The sequence below is a fragment of the Onychomys torridus genome, chromosome 11 (assembly GCF_903995425.1).
Source record: "Onychomys torridus chromosome 11, mOncTor1.1, whole genome shotgun sequence".
Lineage (NCBI taxonomy): Eukaryota > Metazoa > Chordata > Mammalia > Rodentia > Cricetidae > Onychomys > Onychomys torridus.
Window position 1 is genome coordinate 61113502 of NC_050453.1, and position 22562 is coordinate 61136063.

At 47.8% G+C, this 22562-nt stretch overlaps 1 protein-coding gene across 1 annotated transcript in view; it reads right to left on the reverse strand.

Annotated features, from left to right (window-relative positions):
- Positions 1–1093: 1093 nt before the first annotated feature.
- Lemd1 (LEM domain containing 1) overlaps positions 1094–22562 on the reverse strand; it is a 53688-nt gene continuing 32219 nt past the window's right edge. The window contains exons 7-9 of the mRNA XM_036201979.1: positions 21527–21756; positions 20931–21047; positions 1094–1257 (exon numbers count right to left, since the gene is read on the reverse strand). Of these exons, the coding sequence (XP_036057872.1) occupies positions 1094–1257; positions 20931–21047; positions 21527–21756 (511 nt within the window). The remainder of the gene's footprint in view (positions 1258–20930; positions 21048–21526; positions 21757–22562) is intronic.

Below are 22562 nucleotides of genomic sequence, written 5' to 3' on the forward strand. Positions count from 1 at the left end.
CTTCCTTCCTTCTTTCCTTCCTTTCTTTCTTTTTTTTTCTTTTGTTTTTTGTTTTTTGTTTTTCAAGACAGGGTTTCTCTGTGTAGCTTTGCGCCTTTCCTGGAACTCACAGAGATCTGCCTGGCTCTGCCTCCCGAGTGCTGGGATTAAAGGCGTGCGCCACCACTGCCTGGCTCATCTTTCATTTTTTAAGATGGGACCATACCGCATAGCTCAGGCTAGCCTCAACTTGTGACTCAGTTGCCCCAGCTGTCCCAGAGCTAGGATAACAGGCACATCCACACCTCACCCTCTGAATCTTTTTATCAGTTTAAATGAGGGAAGATAAACAGGCAAAGGAGTTTGAATCTCATAGAGGGTGTGCCTCAGTGTTAAGAATAATTGTAGGGGACCTTTAGTCCCAGTGCTTAGGAGGCAGAGGCAGGTGAATCTCTGAGCTCAAGGCCAGCCTGGTCTACATAGTGAGTTGAGTTCAGGACAGCCAGAGCTACATAGTGAGACCTGTCTCATAAAATAATAATAATAATAATAATAATAATAATAATAATAATGATGATGATGATGATGATGGCTGGAGACAGTTAAGAGCACTAGCTGCTCTTCCAGAAGACCTGGGTTCAATTCCTTGAACCCATATGGTGGGTCACAACCATCTCTAACTCCAGTCCCGGGGAATCCTTCATGCTCTCTTCAGGCCTCTGTAGGCACTGTATGAATGTAGTACACAGACATGCTTCAGACAAACAACCATACACATAAAAAATACATAAAGTCTTTTTAAAAATTAAAGAATAATTATTTGTTATTATTATTAATGTCAGCATTTGAATATCTACTATAGACATATCTATGCACAAAAACCCAGGGCAGGGAGATATTTTAATCCCCACTGTACAGAAGAGAAAATGGAAGACCACAACGACTACCTCAAAATCACAGAGGTAAAAATTGGCAGCGCCAGGACCAGAGCTGGAATCAGATAGAAGCCTTCCTTATCTCAGGGCCACTGTTATTTTTGGTCTGGCTCACCAATGAAAAGGGACTTTGAGGTCATGGTCTCTCCTGTTCTCTGAGCCCAGTCATTTGAAATCCTCTAATCCTCGTTAAAGTGGAATTCATTGCTGACCTTGGCGCCACGCCAATGCCGGTGTCCTTCCCCAGATATGCTGATGCAATCAACCTGGGGTGTGGCCTGGGCATCAGGGGGAACATCAAAGGGCTCCAGATGACCCTCAAAGGCGTCAAGGCTGTGGCCCACTGGGATAAGGACAGTATGGCAACATACTGACACTTGCTGTTCAAAGCAGGGTCAGGAAGGACTCAGAGAAGCGACTGCTTCCGGCTGGCTTGGGGAGAGCAGATTTGCTCAGAAGCTGGACCTTGAGGTCATAGAAGGGAAGACTCCTATAGGAGCCCTGAGGCAGGGAGCCTCTTGCACGCTAGATGGATATGGTGGACAAACCTGGACTCTAAGCCAGACATCCCAGGGCCACCCAGTTGTCTAACCAGTTTGCTTGTGAACAACATGTTATCAGTGTATCAGTTTCTAGAATCCAAACTCACAGGGATTAAAGCTCTGACCCCTGCCTCTTGGCCTGAACACTGGGTAGCTGATTAAGCATTGAAGCACCCTCATCTGGCTTCTGTCTGGCCTTCAAGAGAAAAGGGCAACTGAGCCCACAGGGCAAGAGAGAAAAATATCACAGGACAGTGACAGGTAGGAGCTGCAGAGACAAACATTCATGTGGCTTTTCCTTGGGGTTTCCTGATTCTTATTGTCCTTAAACTTCATGTTATTAAATTATCTTGGCCATTAGATTATGTAGAGAGAAAGCAGAATTGTAAAAATATTATATTTTATATGTATGTATGTTTTGCCTACATGTATGTATGTCTGTGTGCCAGATGTGTAGCTGGTCTCCATCAAAGGGCAAAAGGGGGCATTGGATGTCCTAGAACTGGAGTTCCAGAGAGTTGTGAGCCACAATGTGGGTGCTGGGAATCTAACCCAGATCCTTTGGAAGAATAGCTAGTACTCTTAGCCACTGAGCCACCTCTACAGTTCTAAGAGAGCAGAATTTTAATAAACTGTCCCCAAATTAATAAAATTCATGAGCCAGGCATGGTGGTGCATGCCTTTAATCCCAGCACTCAGGAGGCAGAGGCAGGAGGATCTCTGTGAGTCCAAGGCCAGTCTGGTCTACAAAGCAAGTTCCAGGACAGCTAGGATTCTGTTACAAAGAGAAACCCTGTTTCAAAAAAAAAAAAAGTAAATAAAATAAAATAACATAAAATATTTTTGGTTGTGAGCCTAGCCTTTAACGGCTGAGCCATCTCTCCAGCCCATTAAAAAAAAAATAACATAAAATAAAATTCAAGCCTAAACCCTAATTTCCCCTTGACCATGACAGTATGTTACTACGGTTCTTGTTCTGTTTTGAGACAGGGTCTGGCTATATACCCAAGAATGCTTCAGAATTTGCTATATAGCATAAACTGGACACAAACACTCAATCCTCCTGCCTCAATTCCCTAAATGCTAGGATTACAAGAATGTACCACCATGCCTAGCAGCATCTGTCTATAGGAATTGTTGTCTGAGATAGTGTCTCATTTGTAACCCAGTCTGGCCGTGCACCCACAGTGGACCTCGTGTGTGCTGGGATCTCCAGGGCTGGACATTCAGGGCAAGTGACAGAGGCGCTGTCTACTTACAACCGGCAGCCTCACACCTACAACCTACCAGTGCTAAGTCAGGTTAGCTCAAAAGAGTGAATGGTGTCCTCACAGAAAAACTAGTGGTCCTGTAGTTCTGGCTTCTTCCAACCTCCAGCAGATCAGAGTCAGGAAGTTCAAATGGTAGGAACCACTGCTCAGGACAGCTGACTTCCTGAAAGCGGGAACGAAGCAAGCAAAGCCCCTGTCTTAGTCTACTGCAGTGAAGAGACACCATGACCACGGCAACTCTTACAAAGGAAAGCATTTCCCTGGGGCTGGCTTACAGTTCAGAGGTTCAGTCTGTTATCATCATGGCAGGAAGCATGGCGCATGCAGCTAGACATGGTGCTGGAGAGGCAGTTGAGAGTCCTCCATCCAGATCTGAAGGCAGCAGGAAGAGACTATGAGACACTGGGTCTAGCTTACTCGTCTGAAACCTCAAAGCCCTCCCCCAGGGACATGCTTCCTCCCAGAAGGCCACACCTCCTAAAAGTGCCACTCCTTATGAGTCTGTGGGGGGCATTATCTTTCAAACCTCCACAGCCACCGACTCAGAAGGCACACTGGTCTGGGAGTCCACTGTAGGGATAGCTGTAGTCCAGGGGTTCTCAACCTGTGGGTCATGACCCCTTTCGCAGGGGTGGTGGAAGACCATCAGAAAACACAGGTATTTACATTATGATCCACAATAATAGCAAAATCACAGTTATGAGGAACTGTATTAACAGGTTATAGTTTCAGGAAGGTTGAGAACCACGCTGTAGTTCCTGGCAGACGTCTTTATTCTAATATGATAAGAAAACAACATTCCTAACAGCAATGAAACAGGCAATCAGGAGCTGCTTTGCTGAACACACCGTGTTTCTTGCTTGAGCCCATAGATAACTCGAAGCAGGATGAACCCTGGTGCCTCTGACAGTGATGTGTGGGACCACACCTTGACCAAGACAGATTACTTGTGCATGCCCTTAGCCCTTACCCAGTTCCCCTCCACCTAAGCCTAAAGCACCTAGAATTACCTCATGGGGTCCCTGGATTCCTTTATTTGTTCCTCTTCCCAACTATGCATTAGACCTCCTTTCTTGTCAGAACTTTTTACTCTTCCTTGTCAGAACTGGGACTTTTGTCCTAAAACTCTTGGTATAGTAGCAGCTACTGCAATTGCTGGGCACTTTATGTGATGCTCTGGGCTGGGTACTTTATGTGATTCAGCTCTGGGCTGGGCACTTTATGTGATGCTCTGTATTGGGGACTATGGAGGTCCAGCCCTTCGATAGTCCCCTCCCAGGGTCCGTGAAGAATCTACAACCAGCTGATAATTAATCTTTGATATGAAGAAATGAATCAATGTACACGAAACTCCTTAGTCCATACACTTTATTATTCTGTGTCAGTTACAAGCTTCTATTCTGCTCTCATGCCTAGCTCCTTTCTTGCCTGATTTCTCTCTACATTTATCTGCGGTCCCCTCTAGGTTCTGTCTTAATTCCTTCATCTTAGTTCTGCCCCTTCTAGGTTCTCATCCATCTAGTTCTTTCCCATTTCATCTCCTCTCCCATCTCCTTCTCTCTCATCTGTTTCTTCCTCATCTTGTTCTTCCCCATCTGGCTCTTCCTCATCTTCCATCTCGTTCCTCTAGTTCTCTCTTCTAGCCCTTCAATCTAGTTCTTCCCCGTCTCCGTTCGTTCCTCTCCAGTTCTTACCCATCTAGTTCTTCCATTCTCTTTTCTCTTCTCTGTTCTCTTGCCCTGGGAGTCCTGGTATATATACACTTACAAGCAGTATTCCCTTGGCAGTGCAAAGCCAGGCTTCCAGGGGTGATAAGAATCACACAGAGGGGCAATAACCGTTAATTATCATCTGCAACCCCAAAGGGAAGTGACCAATGGGGAAATGAATTAACTAAAGGCTAAATTCTGGTAATATCTAAAAAGAGGGATCTTATGTGCTCAACTATAGTCTTAAACATGATTAGTAGAAAATGTTAAGAATCTATAAGTTGCTAGGTCAATGGGAGAAGATAAAACTGCCTTCTTTTTTCCTGTGGCTCCTATCTGTCTGAGCTATCTGCCATTTTTCTGCAGGGTGGGGCAAAGTGTGCTCAGTTGCTAGGCAACTTGTATACAGGTAGATGCCTCTGGTGATAGTTAAAGGGAGATCTGGAATTCAAGGTAAGATTTGGGAAAGGAGGCAGTTAATCTTAATTGGCACATCTGCCAATTCTTAGAGAGTTCTTAGAGAGCACAGAGGTGTCTCTGATAAGGTACTTTCCTCCATCTGGGGATGGACCTGGCCGGATGCTGCCAATGATGATAATTACAGGGAGGCTTGAACTGGGGTTCTGGCTGAGCATAGCTGTCAGCACAGAAAGTTATCTAAATATTTCTAGAGGTTGTTAGGTAAGGGGTTAGAGGTCTATAAAGTTAGTAAGGCTGTAAGAAAGGAGGGTCCAAACTAAAATTAAAGTTATTTCTTAACATACACCTGACCTAGGCGGTGACTCCTTGTGGAATTTACCTTAAATCAGGAGACTTGTGATTACTGTTAGTCCTCGAGAATGGCTAAGGGAGATATCTGATTCCAGAGAAAGCCTTCCCTAAGGCTGTTGTTCTCCAAATACCTGGAATGTGTATGTCCAGAGAGTGATCAGTCCACACTGTTAGCTCTTCTTAGGGAAAAGTCAATTGGGAAAACTATGGAGGCACACATGATTTTCATAACAGAATACAGCTGATATATAACAAGCCAAATAACACCAAAAGCTCCTTGGACTTTGGCTTCCTCTGGAGGAATTCCTTGATCTCTCCAGGTAGTGACTTTGCCATAACCAGCTGAGTCCTTATAATACATATATTCCTGCGGCCCGCAGCAGTTCTAGGTGGGTACTTTATGTGATGCTCCAGGCTGGGTACTTTATGTGATGCTCCAGGCTGGGTACTTTATGTGATGCTCCAGGCTGGGCACTTTATGTGATGCTCCGGGCTGGGCACTTTATGTGATGCTCCAGGCTGGGCACTTTATGTGATGCTCCAGGCTGGGTACTTTATGTGATGCTCCAGGCTGGGTACTTTATGTGATGCTCCAGGCTGGGTACTTTATGTGATGCTCCAGGCTGGGCACTTTATGTGATGCTCCAGGTAAGCAGTCTTCCTCACAACAGCCCCAGCACACAGACACTTCGATGCACTCAGAAGCCGCTTTTACTGGGAAGCATCAACTCCTCACTTGGGCCCACAAGTGAACTAAAGCAGGGAAAAGGCAAGGCTGCCATCTTTACCTTTATTTAAGCCTTTTTTCTTTATCATGGATGGTGTGTGTGTGTGTGTGTGTGTGTGTGTGTGTGTGTGTGTGTGTGTCTGAGTGTTTGTGTATGTGAATTCAGGTCAAAGGTCTTGGGACTGTTTCTCACTGAGACATCTTGCTGGCCCATAGCTTATTGTTTTTAAAATCCTTGTTGGAGATGTCTTTAGGAAGACAAATACTGTCTCTGGAGTCAGTTTTGCAGTTTTGTTTCTTTTCTTTTCTTTTCTTTTTTTGGTTTTTTGAGACAGGATTTCTTTGTGTAACCTTGGCTGTCCTGGAACTAGCTCTGTAGACCAGGCTGGCCTCGAACTCACAGAGATCTGCCTGCCTCTGCCTCCCGAGTGCTGGGATTAAAGGTGCTTTCCACTACTGCCCAGCTGGCAAGTCTGATCTTATCCATTGTGTAGAATGTTCTGGCTCCCAACCAAGCTGTGGAGTGAAGGGCTCCTGTACTTTTCTGTGTCTCCTTATTTCTTTCCTTCCTCAACTAAAAACAGTATTTGAAATCTTTTGTTTAAAAAGGCAAAGAAGGGCCTGGAGAGAGAGCGCAGCACCACAGAGTAGGCATGAACACACACACACACACACACACACACACACACACACACACACACACACACACAATAAAAATGAAGCCTAAAAGGCAAAGAAATGGCAAAGATGCAGGATGACTTTACCCAGTATTGCCCCACATTGTTGCCATAGGGTGAGTTCCCCAGAACAAGGCTCTCAATGTCTAGAGCAGGGGAAGAAAGGAGAGCTGTGGTCTGGCCTAACAGCAGTGCGGGCATGCTGGTTTCTCAGGAGCCTCAGGAATAATGAGGAATTGTCTTCCCTTCAGCTTGAGGCTGCCAGCCTGGCCTGGTGTTTTGTTTGGTTTGTTTGTTGTTGTTTTGTTTTCCAGTATCAAGCTGTGAACTGGGCAGGGGTGGATACAGCTGACCAGGAGAAAGAAGCAGCTCCCAACAACCAAGGTCCTTTATCTGCCTGTCCCCACGGCAGGGGCAGGGGTATTGGCCTTGGATGGAGATTCAGGCAGATCACCCAACAGCTTACATTCAAACACTCTGGACAAGTTATAACGAACTTTTGTTATGGTTTGGATGCAAAATGTCCCCTGCAGGCACCTGTGTTGGTCCCTAGCTGGTGACTCCGATTCGGGAAGTTCTGACACCCGTAGGAAGTGGACCTCTCTGGAGGAAGTACATCAGTAGGCAGGGTGGACCTTGAGGCTTGTATCTTAACCTCACTTCCTGCTTCCTGTACCCCTGAGATGTGAGAAGGAGAGGAGCCCTGCTACACGTTCCTGCTACCATGTTGGACCATGTCTCCTCAACCGTGAATGAATCCAGGCCAATCCTGCAGCTCTAAGTCAGCGCTTGCCAAGCGTTTGGTCACAATAACCAATAATGTTTGTGTCTCTGTTCACTCCACCATTTCCTGAGCCCCTGGAAGAGGCAGTGACTGGTCATCATACCCCTCCTCCTAGCAGTATCAGGAACAGCAAGTCCTCCATCAGTTGCAAAAGGATGGAATACAATTGAGGAAAATCGCTAAAGCTTCTAAAGCAATAAACTGTAGTTTTCAAAAAGAAATTGCCAGCTGCATGAGGTACCACTAGGTAAATGGCCATACTGGACCACAGAGGTGTAAGTTAGGAGTCAGTGAAGCAGGCTACAACCTTCCCACCACTGCAAGGATGGGGCAGTTAGCATGAAAATTGCCCCCATAGGCCCATAAGGAGAGGCCTTGTTGGAGGAAGTTTGTCACGTTCTCTTCCTACTGCCTGTGGATCAAGATGTAAATCTCTCAGCTCCTTCTCCGGCACCATGTCTGCCTGCATGCCGCCATGCTTCCTGCCATGATGATAATGAACTAAAGCTCTGAACTGTAAGCCAACCCCAATGAAATGTTTTCCTTTATAAGAGTTGTTGTGGTCATGGTGTCTCTTCTCAGCAATAGGAACCCTAAGACAAGAGGTTACCAAAAAGGCAGGTCTGTTCATCCAAGTAGCTTGTCTCCACTTTGGGAGTACACACCATTGAAAGGAACCTTCTGATGGCTTCTTATGTTCAGGAGTCATGTACTGTCACTGAGGATTAAATGGAAATCTAGCCTGGGGGAAATCCAGGTTTCCTCTTTCTGCTCCCAGGTTTGGGAAAGTCTACAGCTGAGCGATAGATGATTAAAGATGTGTTCCCAAAACTGTTCCAAATGGCCCACTTTCCCAAGCAACATCCCCTTTCAGGAAAGCTGCTAGCAGCTGCAGAATGCTACCCATGTCCTTTCACCAAGCTGTGGTATCAGGCTTACAAGGGAAATACAATAGAGACAACCTCTGGAATCTGCAGGGCTGCCATCCCTCACATAAAGGGGAATCCCCTCCCCTGTGAGCTCACCCACTGAGATGTATTTATCACACTTGTCACAATCTAGAAGGAAGTCCGTGTCTGACTTCTGAATTTGGTAGGGAGGACAGACATGGGATACAGTGAGGAATGCCCACCATCAGAGGCACTGAATGTGCCAGCCAGCCAGCCAAGGGTTTCCATGGGTCTCCAGGAAGAACTCCTAGAGAAGAATGCTATTAGTAGAATTCCTGTGAAAATGAGTTTGGGGCTTAAAAAAAAAAAAATGCATCCAAGCAACCCACACGCCTCTGATGGGCTCTACCAGAACATACGGTGCTGAGGCCACAGTGCCAAGCAAGTCAACCCTGACCATTCTGGCATGTTCTGGCTGGACAGTATGGAAATAGGGGAGAGGGATTTATCCAGGCCCAGTTTATGTTGACTACCACATGCTTTTGGGGAGACGTATGGAATGAGGTGCTGGCAGAGAAGGAAGAAATCTGATTTGCTATCTACACAGGGGTACAACTTGGGTTCTATAAATAACCTCTAAACTGCAGATGCATCTTGTTTATCAAGTTTTATTTATTTACTCATTTGGTTAGTTAGTTAGTTAGTTAGTTATTAGTTGTTAATTAGTAGTTAGGTGCTGAGGATGAAACCCAAAACCCATGGCTTCATGAATGATGAATGTGGGGTAAGTACTCTGCCAATGAACTATATCCAACTCTCCTTTTACACTTCTCTCTCTCTCTCTCTCTCTCTCTCTCTCTCTCTCTCTCTCTCTCTGTTTCATTTTTAACTTATGGTCTCTTATAACCCAGGCTGCCTCCATACTTGCTATGGTAGCTGAGAGTGACCTTGAACTTCTGATCCTCCTGCCTCTACCTCCCAAGTACAGAGACCACTAGTGTACAACCATATGTTTTTGTTTTAAAAATTACTTTAGGTTTGTTTGTGTGTGTCACTATCACATAACGAAGTCAGAAGACAACTTGTGGGGGTTGGTCCTCTCCTTCCACAGTGGGTCCTGGGAATTGAACTCAGTTGGTTAGGCATGGTAGCAAGTGTTTTTACCCACTGAGCTATCTTGCCTGGTTTTAGGTGGTACGGAGGGTCAAACCCAGTCCACTAGAAGAGCAAAACCAGTCCACTAGAAGAGCACTGTACTGGGTCATAAATAGCCCTAGCCTTCCTTTTACTTAGAAAAAAAGATTTATTTTTTATTTTATGTGTATGAGTATCTTGCCTAGGCAATGTATGTGCACCACATGCATGCCTTGTGCCCACATTGTTCAGAAACGAGCATCAGATCCCTTGAAACCATAATGGTTTTGAGCCATCACATGGCTGCTGGGAACCAAACCTTAGGTCCTCTGCAAGAGCGGCAAGAGCTCTCAACCTCTGAGTCATCTCCTCAGCCCCTTCTTCTTATTTTTTACTTTGAGACAGGATTTCACTAAATTGCCCAGGATGTTGCTGAACTTATAATTCTTCTGTCTCAACCTCCCAAGCAACTATGATTACAGGCTGGTACTACCAGGCCTAGAGTTTCTTTTTGAATTTTTAATTAATTGTCAAATAAAAAATCTATGAGAATTAGCATTTTATAGAAATACTCAGACATTTATTTATTTTTTTTTTCTCTAAGACAGGGTTTCTCTGTGTAGCCTTGACTGTCCTGGAACTCTCTCTGTAGACCAGGTTGACTTTGAATTCACAGAGATCCACCTGCTTCTGCCTCCTGATTGCTGGGATTAAAGGCATGAACCACCACACTTGGCCAGAGATTTCTTTTTCTCTTGAAAAACCTATGCTCATTCCTACATACTGTTGGGGCTGGACTTGCCACCTCCTCAAGAGTCAGTCACTGGGCTCACTTATTCATTCATACAGCTTGCCTAACTCCTATGGGTGTTCGGGTCTCAATGATACATGGAAATGCTATCAACAATTGTTTAGTTTCTTTTTTATGTTATGGTAAAACGTATATAATATACAATTTACTGTTTTCTCCATTTAAGAGTTTATTTCAGTAAGCTGAGCACATCACAGGGCTGTACAGCCCATCACCTCCATCTCTGTCTCAGGTCTCTTCATCCTCAAACTGAAACTCTGTCCTGCGCAACAGTAATTCCTTAACCCAACACCCCCACCTCCCCCACACAGACACATACACACACCCACAGACACACACCCACACACACCCTTCCCATGAATTTGACTCAGGTTAGGTCTCAGTTACAGACTCACATAGTGTGGGTCCTTTTGTGACTGGCATATTTCACTCATCATAACATCCCCTGAGTTTATCATGAGCCCAGTGTCAACTCTGAGAACTTGGTACTCGATACACGAAGAAACCCTTTCTTCTGACAAGGAGCGGTGCAGTGAGGATTGGAATCTGGGGCCGTAGATTCCCCGCCCTGCCCTCCTCTGACTCCATACAAAGTCTTTCCTCTTCAGTAGTGTGAGTAGGGGCAGGGTGCTCTCCCCAGCAACAATACCGTCCTCGCTCACAAAGGTGCCAAGCGCCCTCCTCTCTCTGTGCTCTTTTGAGGGGCTGCTCAACATCCCTCTTGGTGAAGGGGAAGGAGCTATCCTCAAGTTAGAAGAGTAACGGATATGAATAAACCATTCCGAAGCCGCATTGCTCCAGTGCCCTCCCCACAGCGCTAGGTAACCCTTAACTCCAAAGAGAATTTTAAGAACTGCTCTCTAGGAACTGAAGCCCGCACGCTAACCCTTGTTGCCAGGCAATGGAGAGCAATGTCCTCATCCACGCCTAAGCCGAAAATACTTCCCCGTGGCTCTCTAGACATTGATGCATTGGCTTGGGCTGCATGTAGGTGACCTCGTGTGCACAGGAACAGTCTTGGGAGCTGTCTCTCTGTCTTCCTCCGTGGAGGGGCAGCCCTGCCCCAGACACTTCACTTCCTGTGCATGCTCACCTCTTTGCCCAAAGGACCAAGTAGGAAGCAGCCCTGTGCTGCATGACCAGCAGCAGTGATCCCCCTCCCACCCAATGACGTTCTTCACAGGTGCTTTTCTTGTTCAGGCGACACTGCTTCACACAAACTGATGTTTTTTCTTTCACCTGAGTGTGTCTGTAGGGACATTTCCTCCCAGTCAATCACTTTGTCAGCTAAGCACTTTCTTGGTGTGTGTGCGCATGTGTGTGTGTGTGTGTGTGTGTGTGTGTGTGTGTGTGTGTGTGTGTGACGTGCATGAAGATGCCAGAGGTTGGCCTCGGGTATATTTTTGTATCTCTTTTCAATCTCAGGTTTTTGAGTAGGGTCTCTCACCGAACCTGGACCTGGACCTGTTTAGGCTAGACTGACTGACCATTGAGCTCCCGGAATCCTCCTGTCTCCTCCTGCCCTCGGTCCTAGAGTTACAGGTGTGCTCCACGACCCTCAGCTTCTACCACTGAGCTAAATCCCCAACCTGACCCTCAGCTTCTCATGTGGATGCTGACAGTGGGAGCTCAGGTCCTCATGCCTGCACAGGAAGTACTTTTACACCCTACCCCCAAACCATCTCCCACCCCCAAACCATCTCCCACCCCCAAACCATCTCCCACCCCCAAGCCATCTCCCCCACCCCCAAGCCATCACCCCCACCCCCAAACCATCTCCCTCCCCCAAACCATCTCCCACCCCCAAGCCATCTCCCTCCCCCAAACCATCTCCCTCCCCCAAACCATCTCCCCCACCCCCAAGCCATCACCTCCACCCCCAAACCATCTCCCTCCCCCAAACCATCTCCCACCCCCAAGCCATCTCCCTCCCCCAAACCATCTCCCACCCCCAAGCCATCACCCTCCCCCAAACCATCTCCCTCCCCCAAACCATCTCCCCCACCCCCAAGCCATCACCCCCACCCCCAAACCATCTCCCTCCCCCAAACCATCTCCCACCCCCAAGCCATCTCCCTCCCCCAAACCATCTCCCACCCCCAAGCCATCACCCTCCCCCAAACCATCTCCCACCCCCAAACCATCTCCCACCCCCAAGCCATCTCCCCCACCCCCAAACCATCTCCCCCACCCCCAAGCCATCACCCCCACCCCAGCACTTTCTTAATTTAGTCTTGGGGTAAGTTCTGGCTTTAGGAAAGAGTAAAGTTTAATTTTACTTCAGTTCCTCGAATCAACAAGACTTTCCATTTTTAGGTGTATTTTCTTTTCTTAGAGTTGCTGGGATGGAAGCTAGGGCTTTCCGCATGCTAGGCAACACCCTACCACTGAACCACATCCCCAGCAGCTCCACAAGAGTTCCCCTTAGAGGGCTGTGGGGGTGGCGGGGAAGGAAGAAGAGAAGATTAAAATAAAGAGAGCACCACAAACACAAATAACCCTTCCTTCTGACGCCGAGACTCACAGGCAGCCTCGACAGATCTGGACAATGTGGTCTGACACTCTATTTATGGCTGGCGATGAGAAGAAATTGGTTCTTCACCAATTATTTTAAAAGGTAGCACAGCATTGCTGTGAATGTCAAAAAACAAAAAACAAAAAACAAAAATAGAGCCTTTAAGCATGTCTTCCATCTGCCAGCATGCACACTGGCTGAAGAAAGATGGAAACAGCACAGACGGGTGGCACAGGCTTCACTGCCCTGTATGGAGAACACAGGCCAGGGCTCCTGTGTGACATGCAGTGAACCGGATTCTGCCGGTATTAGCCAGTATTCCCCACACCTGTTCACCATTAAAGAGATCGCTCTAACTGGGTGGCAGGTCTGGCCCTGAGATAAGCAGCAGCAGTGACCTTTGCAGACCTGAGCACAACTGAGACCCTGGGGATGACAGCCTGTTCAAAGCCGAGACTGCACAGTGGAGGCCACCAGAATGTCTTGCAAGCCCTTTGTTCATTTTAAGGGTTTCTCTTCCAGGGAACAAGTAAGAGGCAAGATCTGGGTCATCGTCTTGTGGTTTCAGATGTCTGTTTGGATTGGAAAGTGCACAAAAGGAAACAAGCTCTTTCTGGAGTGAGTGCGGAGCTCAGCTTGACAAGAGATCCAGAGACTGTTGAGACACAGTTCTCCACTCAGGAGCTCCACAGTCTGCAAGGAGACAGTGGGGCGGTCAGAGCTGGAAAAATACCACCCCCACCCCATCCCTAGGAGTTTACTCTAGACAAGAAGAGGGAAAAACCCACGTTGACTTCCTCCTATTACTGAGAACAGCCAGGGAGAAGCCCCACCTTGGTATTTGATTTGGCCAAAGCTCAAAATCTCAATGTGAAGGCTTCTTCAGAGTCATTGGATAGCCGAAGGTGAAATGCGGGGGGGGGGGTCATGGCTCTTTGGAAGCACTGATGTCCTGTTTGTTACACACCTGGACTCCAGGCGTGCAGCAGGGAAGGGGACATAGTTCAAAACACAGACTGTCTAGGTTGGAAGCAGGGGGAAGCTTAGTGTACTGTGTTGTTTGAGACAGGTGAATGCCTCTTCCTCATAGGGCTCCACCAGGAGTCTGAGACACTATGTGCCCTCTGAAGAGGTGGGTATGACTGTGCAGACTCACTCTGAAGGGAACGTCCTCCAAAAGATCCCTAGGACAGGAGACTGAGGCTGGGGGCTGCTATGCATCTGGGAGAGGACCCTTGTGGCTGGGGTTAGACTTTTCGTCTGCCCAGGATTCTGGGTATGACTTATTCAGCATCTAGCGTATGGATCTTCCTCCCTCCCACATTTAAATTTTCTCTTCCTTTCAAAATGTCAAACACAAGAACAACCTCCACGAGTATAGCTGATATTGTTATAGTGTGGCCAGTTTCTAGACAGGCCAGCAGCAGAGAAAGTGGCATTCCCTGCATCAGCCAGGTGGAGGCCAGGATGAAGAACGTGGATTCTAGGGTATCAGTCAGCGCTATGCCTGCAAATTTCTCCCAACCACTGGGGAAAACAGAGCCTGAAAAAGAGGGATGTAAAAGATGTGGACACTTAGTAAACAGCCAAGACACAGCGTCAGGGACATTCTTAGAGTTCCCTAAGCTGAGGAGTTAAAGGTGCCTCCCCTCCACCTCCCTATTCATACAGCTCAATTGCGGCAAAGCTTCCTGCTGACTCCAGGGTCCCCTGGAGCTGCCTTCTACCCACTCACCAGCAGTTGTCACAGCCTCTGGGCAGATCCCTTGAGGCCATCTCTGCACCCCCTCACACACATACCGGATGAGCAGCTCCTGGATCCTGGCATTGCCAGGGTGTCACACTCTAAGAACTGAAGAGCACTCCTCAAATCTCTGAGTCTTTCAGCTACAGCTCCTGGGGTTGCCCCCTTTTTAGAGCCCCCCACCCAGCTGTCTCAAGGGTGGTGATGGAAACTGGTATGAGAACAGCCAGAGAGAGGGAGACAGTGTAAACCTAGGTGGCCTTGAGTTCACAGCAAGAGTTCCTGCCGCTGCTCCTGGGTTCTCAAATATAGCTGGGTGCTACTGCACCTGGTACTATTGATTCTAGAAAGTTCTTTGGCAAGCACCAGTTTACCCTGATGTAGACCATGCTGACCTTCAAGACTCTATTATCGGAATCGTTCCTTCCTCGGTGGCCACGTGTCTCACCACTCCTTCACGCTTTCCGGTCCCCCAGTCTCCAGTGTCATTCTGCTGGGCTGACTTTTAGCCTCGCCCACTTCCACCCCTTTCTTCCGACAGACTCTTACTCATCCTTCCTCCCTAGCCATGACATCATTTTCTTCCAGAAGTTCTCACACACAGAGTCTGTGATGCCGATCCCCAGGACGGTCTGCACCATCGTCAAAGGACCTTAGTCAACACCTCTTGACTTCTCCATCCCAGAACCACACTGTGCTCCTTGAGAGCAGGAAATGTGTCTTCTGTTAATTTTATTTGTCACCTTATCACAAGCACACAGGGCTGCAAATCAGTTATTTGAATTTGTATATCTTGAGTGTCTTCCGAAGACAGGCTCGTCCCTCTCTGGAAGCTAGCCTCGGCACACTCAGGCTCCTGAGAGACGTATCCCTCCGTTCCCACTATCCCGAGTCCTGTCAGTGTCTATTAGAGATGGGAAAACCCAAGGTGTCTCCCACTGTCACAAACCAAAGCTCTCCTGACACCTGATAAATGAGTTCCCTCCCCACAGGCCAAGCCGTTCTGATTCCACACTCCCCAGCACACACCAGCTGATTGTCCTGACTCAGTTCTGACACTTTCTCCCTGGGGAGAGGGAAAGATTTCACAGGTGACAGCTCAGTCCCAATCCAGCCTCTCCAGACGTGGGGTTGTACAACCTGTGCTCCTACCCAGCTGGGCTCCGTAGCAAGGACTCACCGGCTGCTTTTGCTGAGGGTTGCTTTTGCGGACTCCTCCTCAGTTGGGCCTGCAGGTGCCCTACAGGGAACTAAAAGCAGATTAAGAACTTGGCATCTCTGCCTCCATTTTGCACCTGTTTCCTTTGCTTTGTGTATTTCTGTTCACCAGAGATTCCAGGAACAACGGTCTGACCAAGAAACATCTTGTGACTGGAGTGGACCTGGAGTGGCATCTACCCCAAGGCAGCCATGGCTTTCTTCTTTCAATAAGGCCCACTTGACCAATTCTGAGATAATAGTCAACCGGCTCACACTCTGACTGAGGCTAATGAGTCATTTCATGTTTTTTGTCCCCGTTTCTGTCTCCTGCCTCTGCTGATTGAAGTCTCTTCCTGTTCTTCACCATCACTTCCCATTTGTTTGTTTATTTTTTGGTTTTGTTCTTGTTTTCTTTAGATTTATTTATTTATTTATGTGGATGAGTGCTCCATTTGTATGTATGCCTGCATGACAGAAGAGGGCATCAGATCTTATTATAGATGGTTGTGAGCCACCATGTGGTGGCTGGGAATTGAACTCAGGACCTCTAGGGGAGCATGCAGTGCTCTTAACCACTGAGTCATCTCTCCAGTCCCTGTTGTTGATTTTAAGATAGGATTTCACTCTGTGGCCATGGCTGGCTTGGAACTTGCTATGTGCATCGATTATTTGGCTGTTAGACAAGTGGCTGAACCTGATTTTTTTGGGGGGGGGGTCCCTCAGGCCAGCTGAGCGTCAGAGTGTGATACTGCCTCAAAACAAACAGCAAGCAGGTGGAGGTGAGGTGGAGGTCTGAGCTGCTGCTGGCCAGTGGAGAAGCCCTAGAGTGACAAATTAAGAAACTAGGTCATGTGCACTTCCTTTCAACTGATTCCAGGATTCTGATCTGTAGGAACCAACTGGTGCATGTGCAAATGCACACACACATACACACAGGCACGCATGCACTCTGGCAGCTTCTTAAGGGTGCTTTCTTCATTTGGTTTATTCCTTGTCCAGTGCTCTTCCCTCTGGTCTGTAATATAGAGGGTATTAGAGCCAGAAGCTCTTTCCCCCAATCTTCCTCGCTGCTCTGGATTAACTATGACATGGAGCTGGGGATGAGCTACAGATAATCCTTTATGCCCTCCCTTAAATGCTGGTCTGATAGCCTGAGCAGAGCTTGGTGCAGCAGTAATAACGTATCAGGCCAATGTCTGTGAGTCAGTTTTCCCCCTCTTCCTCCTCCTCCTTTCTTTTTCCAAGACAGGGTTTCTTTGTGTAGTCCTGGCTGTCCTGGACTACACTCAGTAGAACAGGATGGCCTGTTCAAACTCAGAGATTGTCCTGCCTCTGCTGGGATTAAAGATATGTGCCACCACACTTGACTTATACTTTTAAAAAATTATTTGTGTGTGTGTGTGTGTGTGTGTGTGTGTGTGTGTGTGTGTGTACAGGTGTTTTGCATGCATGTGTATCTGTGTATCGCATGCATGCAGTGCCCATGGAGACCAGGTGTCTTATCTGAAACTGGAGTTGCAGACAGTTGTGAACCACCATGTGGGTGCTAGAAGTCAGACCTAGGTCCTCTGGAAGAGCAGCCTGTGTTCTTAACCACTGAGTCAACTCCTCAGCCCCTTCATGGTTAGAATAGTTGCTGTGAGCATCTCTTGATATTTCCAATAATGTAGTTATTTTCAAATGAACTTTTCATTTTTTTGAGATTCATTTGTATGTGTATGGGTGTTTTGCCTACAAGAATGTCTTTGTACTGTGTGCGCAGTGCCTGCAGAGGCCAAAAGAAGGTGTTGGATCTCCCTGGGACTGGGGAATTGAACCTAGGTCCTCTGGAAGAACAGTAAGTTTTCCTAACCACTGAGCAATCTCTCTAGCCCCTCAAAGTTTCTTAATCACAATGAGATGTGTCCCTGGGCATTGGGTGGGTATAGAGAGTTGTTGGAACATTGTTAAAATTGCTGTGATCATTAGTGATATGTTCGAAAGCATTATTTTGTGATCTCTCTTATGTTCACTTTCTTGTAAGTAGGCAAAGTTGTTGGGGATAGGTCTATGTGACTCACTACTTAGCAGCTGGACTGTCTCTTACTGCCCAAGCCGCCTTGAGCAACAGGACTGTCTGTCTAACAGCTACCTGGACCACCCTTAAGCCAACACCACCCGTCTTGAACACTCCATAGATGCCTTAGGACAATTGTGCAAAAGACAGCAGCTGAGAGGTGGAGCCTCAGTTTGTGCCAGACTGTGCACTCCCAAGCCTGAAGGAACCTTTCAAACTGGGCCACAGGGGCACACTTATCCAGTGCAGGAGGAACCTTTCTAACTGGGCCACAGAGGGCACACTTATCCAGTGCAGGAGGAACCTTTCTAACTGGGCCACAGAGGGCACACTTATCCAGTGCAGGAGGAACCTTTCTAACTGGGCCACAGAGGGCACACTTATCCAGTGCAGGAGGAACCTTTCTAACTGGGCCACAGAGGGCACACTTATCCAGTGCAGGAGGAACCTTTTGAACTGGGCCACAGAGGGCACACTTATCCAATGCAGGGGCTGCTACCACTGATGGGAGCCTTACAGACCAGTTAGTGCTGCCCACCAAGCTGACTGTGACTGGTCTAAACAACCCATCCCTGGGTACGCAAGGGGACTCCTTAAGCTCCCCTAGTGCGCTGACTGGCAGACACATTCCTATCCTGACATAACGGTTTCCTGGAAATAAAATGTCATCCTGGAGGGGGCTCCTTAAGACTCAGAAAGTCCCAAGTTGAAAGGTCCCTTCAGGAAGGAGCAGGGAGGCTCATATGAGACTCAGGAAGTATACCGACTTAACAGTCTGGGAAAACTAAAGCTCACAAGGTTCGAGATATAGAAGCAGCAAAGCAAGCTGGGAGGTAGTGGCCCAATATTCAGTGTGGCCTCAAACCCAGACCAATGACTCATTGCAATGAATGCTTGCTTGCAAAGATGTATGGACTCAAGGGTACACTGTGTGACTCACTGTGACACACTACAGCTTCCATGATGAGATTTCTCTCTCTCTCTCTCTTATTTCTTTTCTTTTAAGTTTTATTTTACTGTATCTTGGCGGGAAGGGGAGATGAATGGGATCAAGATGCATGATGTGAAATCCGTAAAGAATCAAGTTAAATTAGGAAAAACAAAAAAACAAAACAAAGATCCACAAGGGGACTCAGACACTGCCCAGTGCCTTGTGAGCCAACGTCACCGGGCACTGCCCCTGAGACCCAGACTTCCAGGCACAGCTGCTGAACAGCCTGACAAAGTCCGGTAGCCTCAGAGGCAGCCATAGCGGGTAGTACTGTTTTGATATTGGCCGCTAGGCTTGGGAACAACCTGTTACCATGAGAACCTGATTCTGGAGCTCCGGGCCTTGGTTTCACAGCCCCCAAATGCCCATTTGATTGTGTAAGAAGCTTTGGGGGGCTTTGACAGGACCACCTGACAGCTGAAGAGGTGTTTGCCTGCAGGAGCCTGGGACCCGTCAGGTATGGAGAGGAGAGGAGGGGAGAGGAGAGGAAAGGAGAGGAGAGGAAAGGAAAGGAGGGGAGGAGAGGAGAGGAGAGGAGAGCAGAGGAGAGCAGAGGAGAACAGAGGAGAGCAGAGGAGAGGAAGAGAGATTATAAGAAGGTGGCAGATGATGAAAGGTGTGAAGGAACCCGAAAGGAGATCCTGTGGGCTCCAGCTGCAGGTTGAGTTCCAAAGAGCTGTGAAATCTTCCGAGCTAAGAGTCTTAGACTAAGCTGTAACACTGGCTGCTGCCCAGGGCCAGGGACCTGATACCCGAGGCTAGCACATCAGCGCCTGCTTCCACCTGCTGCTGGAGGAGGCAGAAGCTTCTAGCAGCCAGCATCGGAACGGCTTTCCTCCCATCTACCCAAGATTTCTCTCCAGGCAGAGCAGACGTTGCTAGCTAGTGGATGACAACAATATTTTCGACGGTGGATTCATTTGAATAAGATCCTATTTACTTATTTCCCATAATCTTACATATTTTAAACTCTAGACTTTTTAGGATAAGAATAAAACTGTCTATTTAAGCAACCCTTAGTAGAGTTTGGTGTTCCTTGCAATTTGCACAGTATATACAGTATGTAATATTTTGTGGGCAGGGCGGTGGTGGCCCATGCCTTTGATCCCAGCACTCGGGAGGCAGAGGCAGGCGGATCTCTGTGAGTTTGAGGCCAGCCTGATTTATAGAGTGAGTTCCAGGATGGGCTCCAAAGCTACACAGAGAAACCCTGTCTCGGAAAACAAACAAACAAACCACACACACACACACACACACACACACACACACACACACACACACACATTTTGGGGTGTATGCTGGTTAGTTTTTGTCAACTTGACACAGACTAGAATCACCTGTGAAGCAGGACCCTCAGTTGAGGAACTGCCTCCATCAGATTGGCCTGTGGGCATATCTGTGGGACATTTTCTTGGTTTACGATTGAAGTAGGAGGGCCCAGCACAGTGTGGCCAGGACCACCCCTATGCAGGTGGCCCTGGGTTAAATAAGAAAGCAGACTGAGTGAACAGCACTCCTCCAAGGCCTCTGCTTCAGTTCCTGCCTCCAGGTTCCTGCTTGAGTTCCTGCCCTGACTTCCCTCAGTGATGGATTGTGATGGGGGAAAATGTGAGCCAAATTAACTCTCTCCTCCCCAGGTTGGTTTTGGTTGGTGTTTTACCACAACAATAGAAAGCCAGCTAAGGGAGTGGGGACCAGCATCTCACTATGCTGCCCAGGTTGGCCTAGTAGCTGAGAAAACAGGCACACCCCACACACCTGGTTAGTATAGCTTTTGAAAACCATATTTTCAAGAGAGAGATGGCCAGTCCCGCCTATCCTTTCCCCTGCCTTGCTAATGGCTGTTCACCTCTTTATTAGCCCATCAGGTGTTTTAGACAGGCACAGTAACACAGCTTCACAGAGCGCAACATACACAAAAGCAACACATCTTAAAATAATATTCCCTAACAGGCTCACAAGGCTCATATCTGAGCTCACAGAAGAAACAATCGCTGGACAGGGGAGCCCAGAAGCACAGCTTTTCCCAGCCCTCCCCATGCTCCGGAAAGGACAGCTTCACTCACGCACCCAGAAAGTCTCACAATAAACCCGGGGGCTCACCAAGCTGGCCCGGAGTCCTGCATTTTTTTTTCCTGTTCAGTCTGTCTTCAGTGTCCTATCTGGGGCAAACAGACACTTGTTTCCATCTTACCAGGAAAAGTCACCGAGTACCAACAGACATCGGAAAAATCAGCCTCTTCCTCAAAGGATTCTGATGAAAACCGGAGATAAAGCCGGGTGCAGTCACGGAGCAAGAACCCATCAGAGTCTGAGGGATTGCGGTGGAGGAGGGGCAGATTTGTGCCGTCTCAAGGTCACTGTCATCATTATGCAAAACTGGAAATGTCACCACTGACTGGAGAGTTGGACACATTTTATTGAGAATATAATTTTCTCTTTGTTTCTATGTTCTGTACTAGCAAGTGATCTGGTATAAGAATGTGAAGCCTCTTTGTTTGGTGAAAACAGGGGGCAAGGAGGAAACAGGGTAGGGAGAGAGGGAGGGAGGGAGGGAGGCCCAGGCACTTTCCTTTACAGAAGAGCTCTCTGCTCTGATGTATTAGCACATTTAATGATGGCTTACTTGACTTACAGACCATCATGCACGTAGCCCTTGCTCCTCTACCTAGCTGAACCCAGATGCAGCCTGGAGAGCCAGTATTTGGGCAGGGAGCTCACGGGGCAGAGGGGTGGGGTGCTGCCTGGCTGTAGCCATGGCCCTTCTGCTTTGCCCCTAAAGGGATTAACGCAAGAGTGGCTTCTTTTCCACAGTTATATAGACGAACAACACAATGATGAAAATGCCAAGGATGGCCAGCTTCAAGCTCCACGGGATGCTGTTCCCAGGGTTCTGGCACAGGATGCTGTTCCCAGGGTTCTGGCGCAGGAACCTGCTCCCTGGGCTCTGGTGCCCTTGGCAGGAGTCCTCTTTGGTGAAGCATCCATGCTGGGTCCTCGGAATTAGTCTTGCAGCACACCTGTGGAAACATTTCAGCGGCTTCTAGGACTGTAATCTGCTGCTCCTTGATCGTCTTTTAGGGTAAATGTGCAACCCAGTAACCCATGGGAGCAGCCCTCGACCCACTGAAAACCTGTGCTAATGTCTGCATGTATCAACCCCTGTCAGCCCGGAGGACTGTCAGTGCTCCAGGGCATCTCCTTCCACTTTCACTGGCCTTTGAACTACTCCGTGCTGGCAAAGTCTGGCTCCAGCAACTTGTGGACTCTGAATTCCCCAATGGGAGGCCGTACACGTGACAGGAACTCATAACAGGCCCTAACCTCCTCCCTGCACAGACTCTGCACCACCTTCCAAGGTGTACACAGAAGTGCTTTTCAATCTTCCTTAAACTCGACATTTAAAGCAGGGAGAGGGTTTAGCACTAAGTACCTGAGGGACCACCTGTGTGACCTCTGACCTTACGTTCCGGCTACTCTAGTCCTGCAAGACCAGCTAATGTTTTCTCAGAAGTTAGAGAACGTCAGCCAGGGAAGGCAGAAAGGTCAGAAGTCAAAGTCATCCTTAGCTAAAGAACAAATTCAAAGCAATCTATGATACATGTGACCATGTCTTATACACCCCCTAGCCCACCATAAAATAGTTATGGAATTTTGTAGAACATTAGGGGAGTTGTGTGGTTTGAATCATTGGTTGGTATTTGGAGATTGAACCTAGAGCCTCATGCTCTCCCACTGAACCACACCTTAGACCCCCACTTCTGAGTAATAAACTCACCTGTAGTCTAACTTTTATCACAGCCATGCCCCCTTTAAAATATGAGCT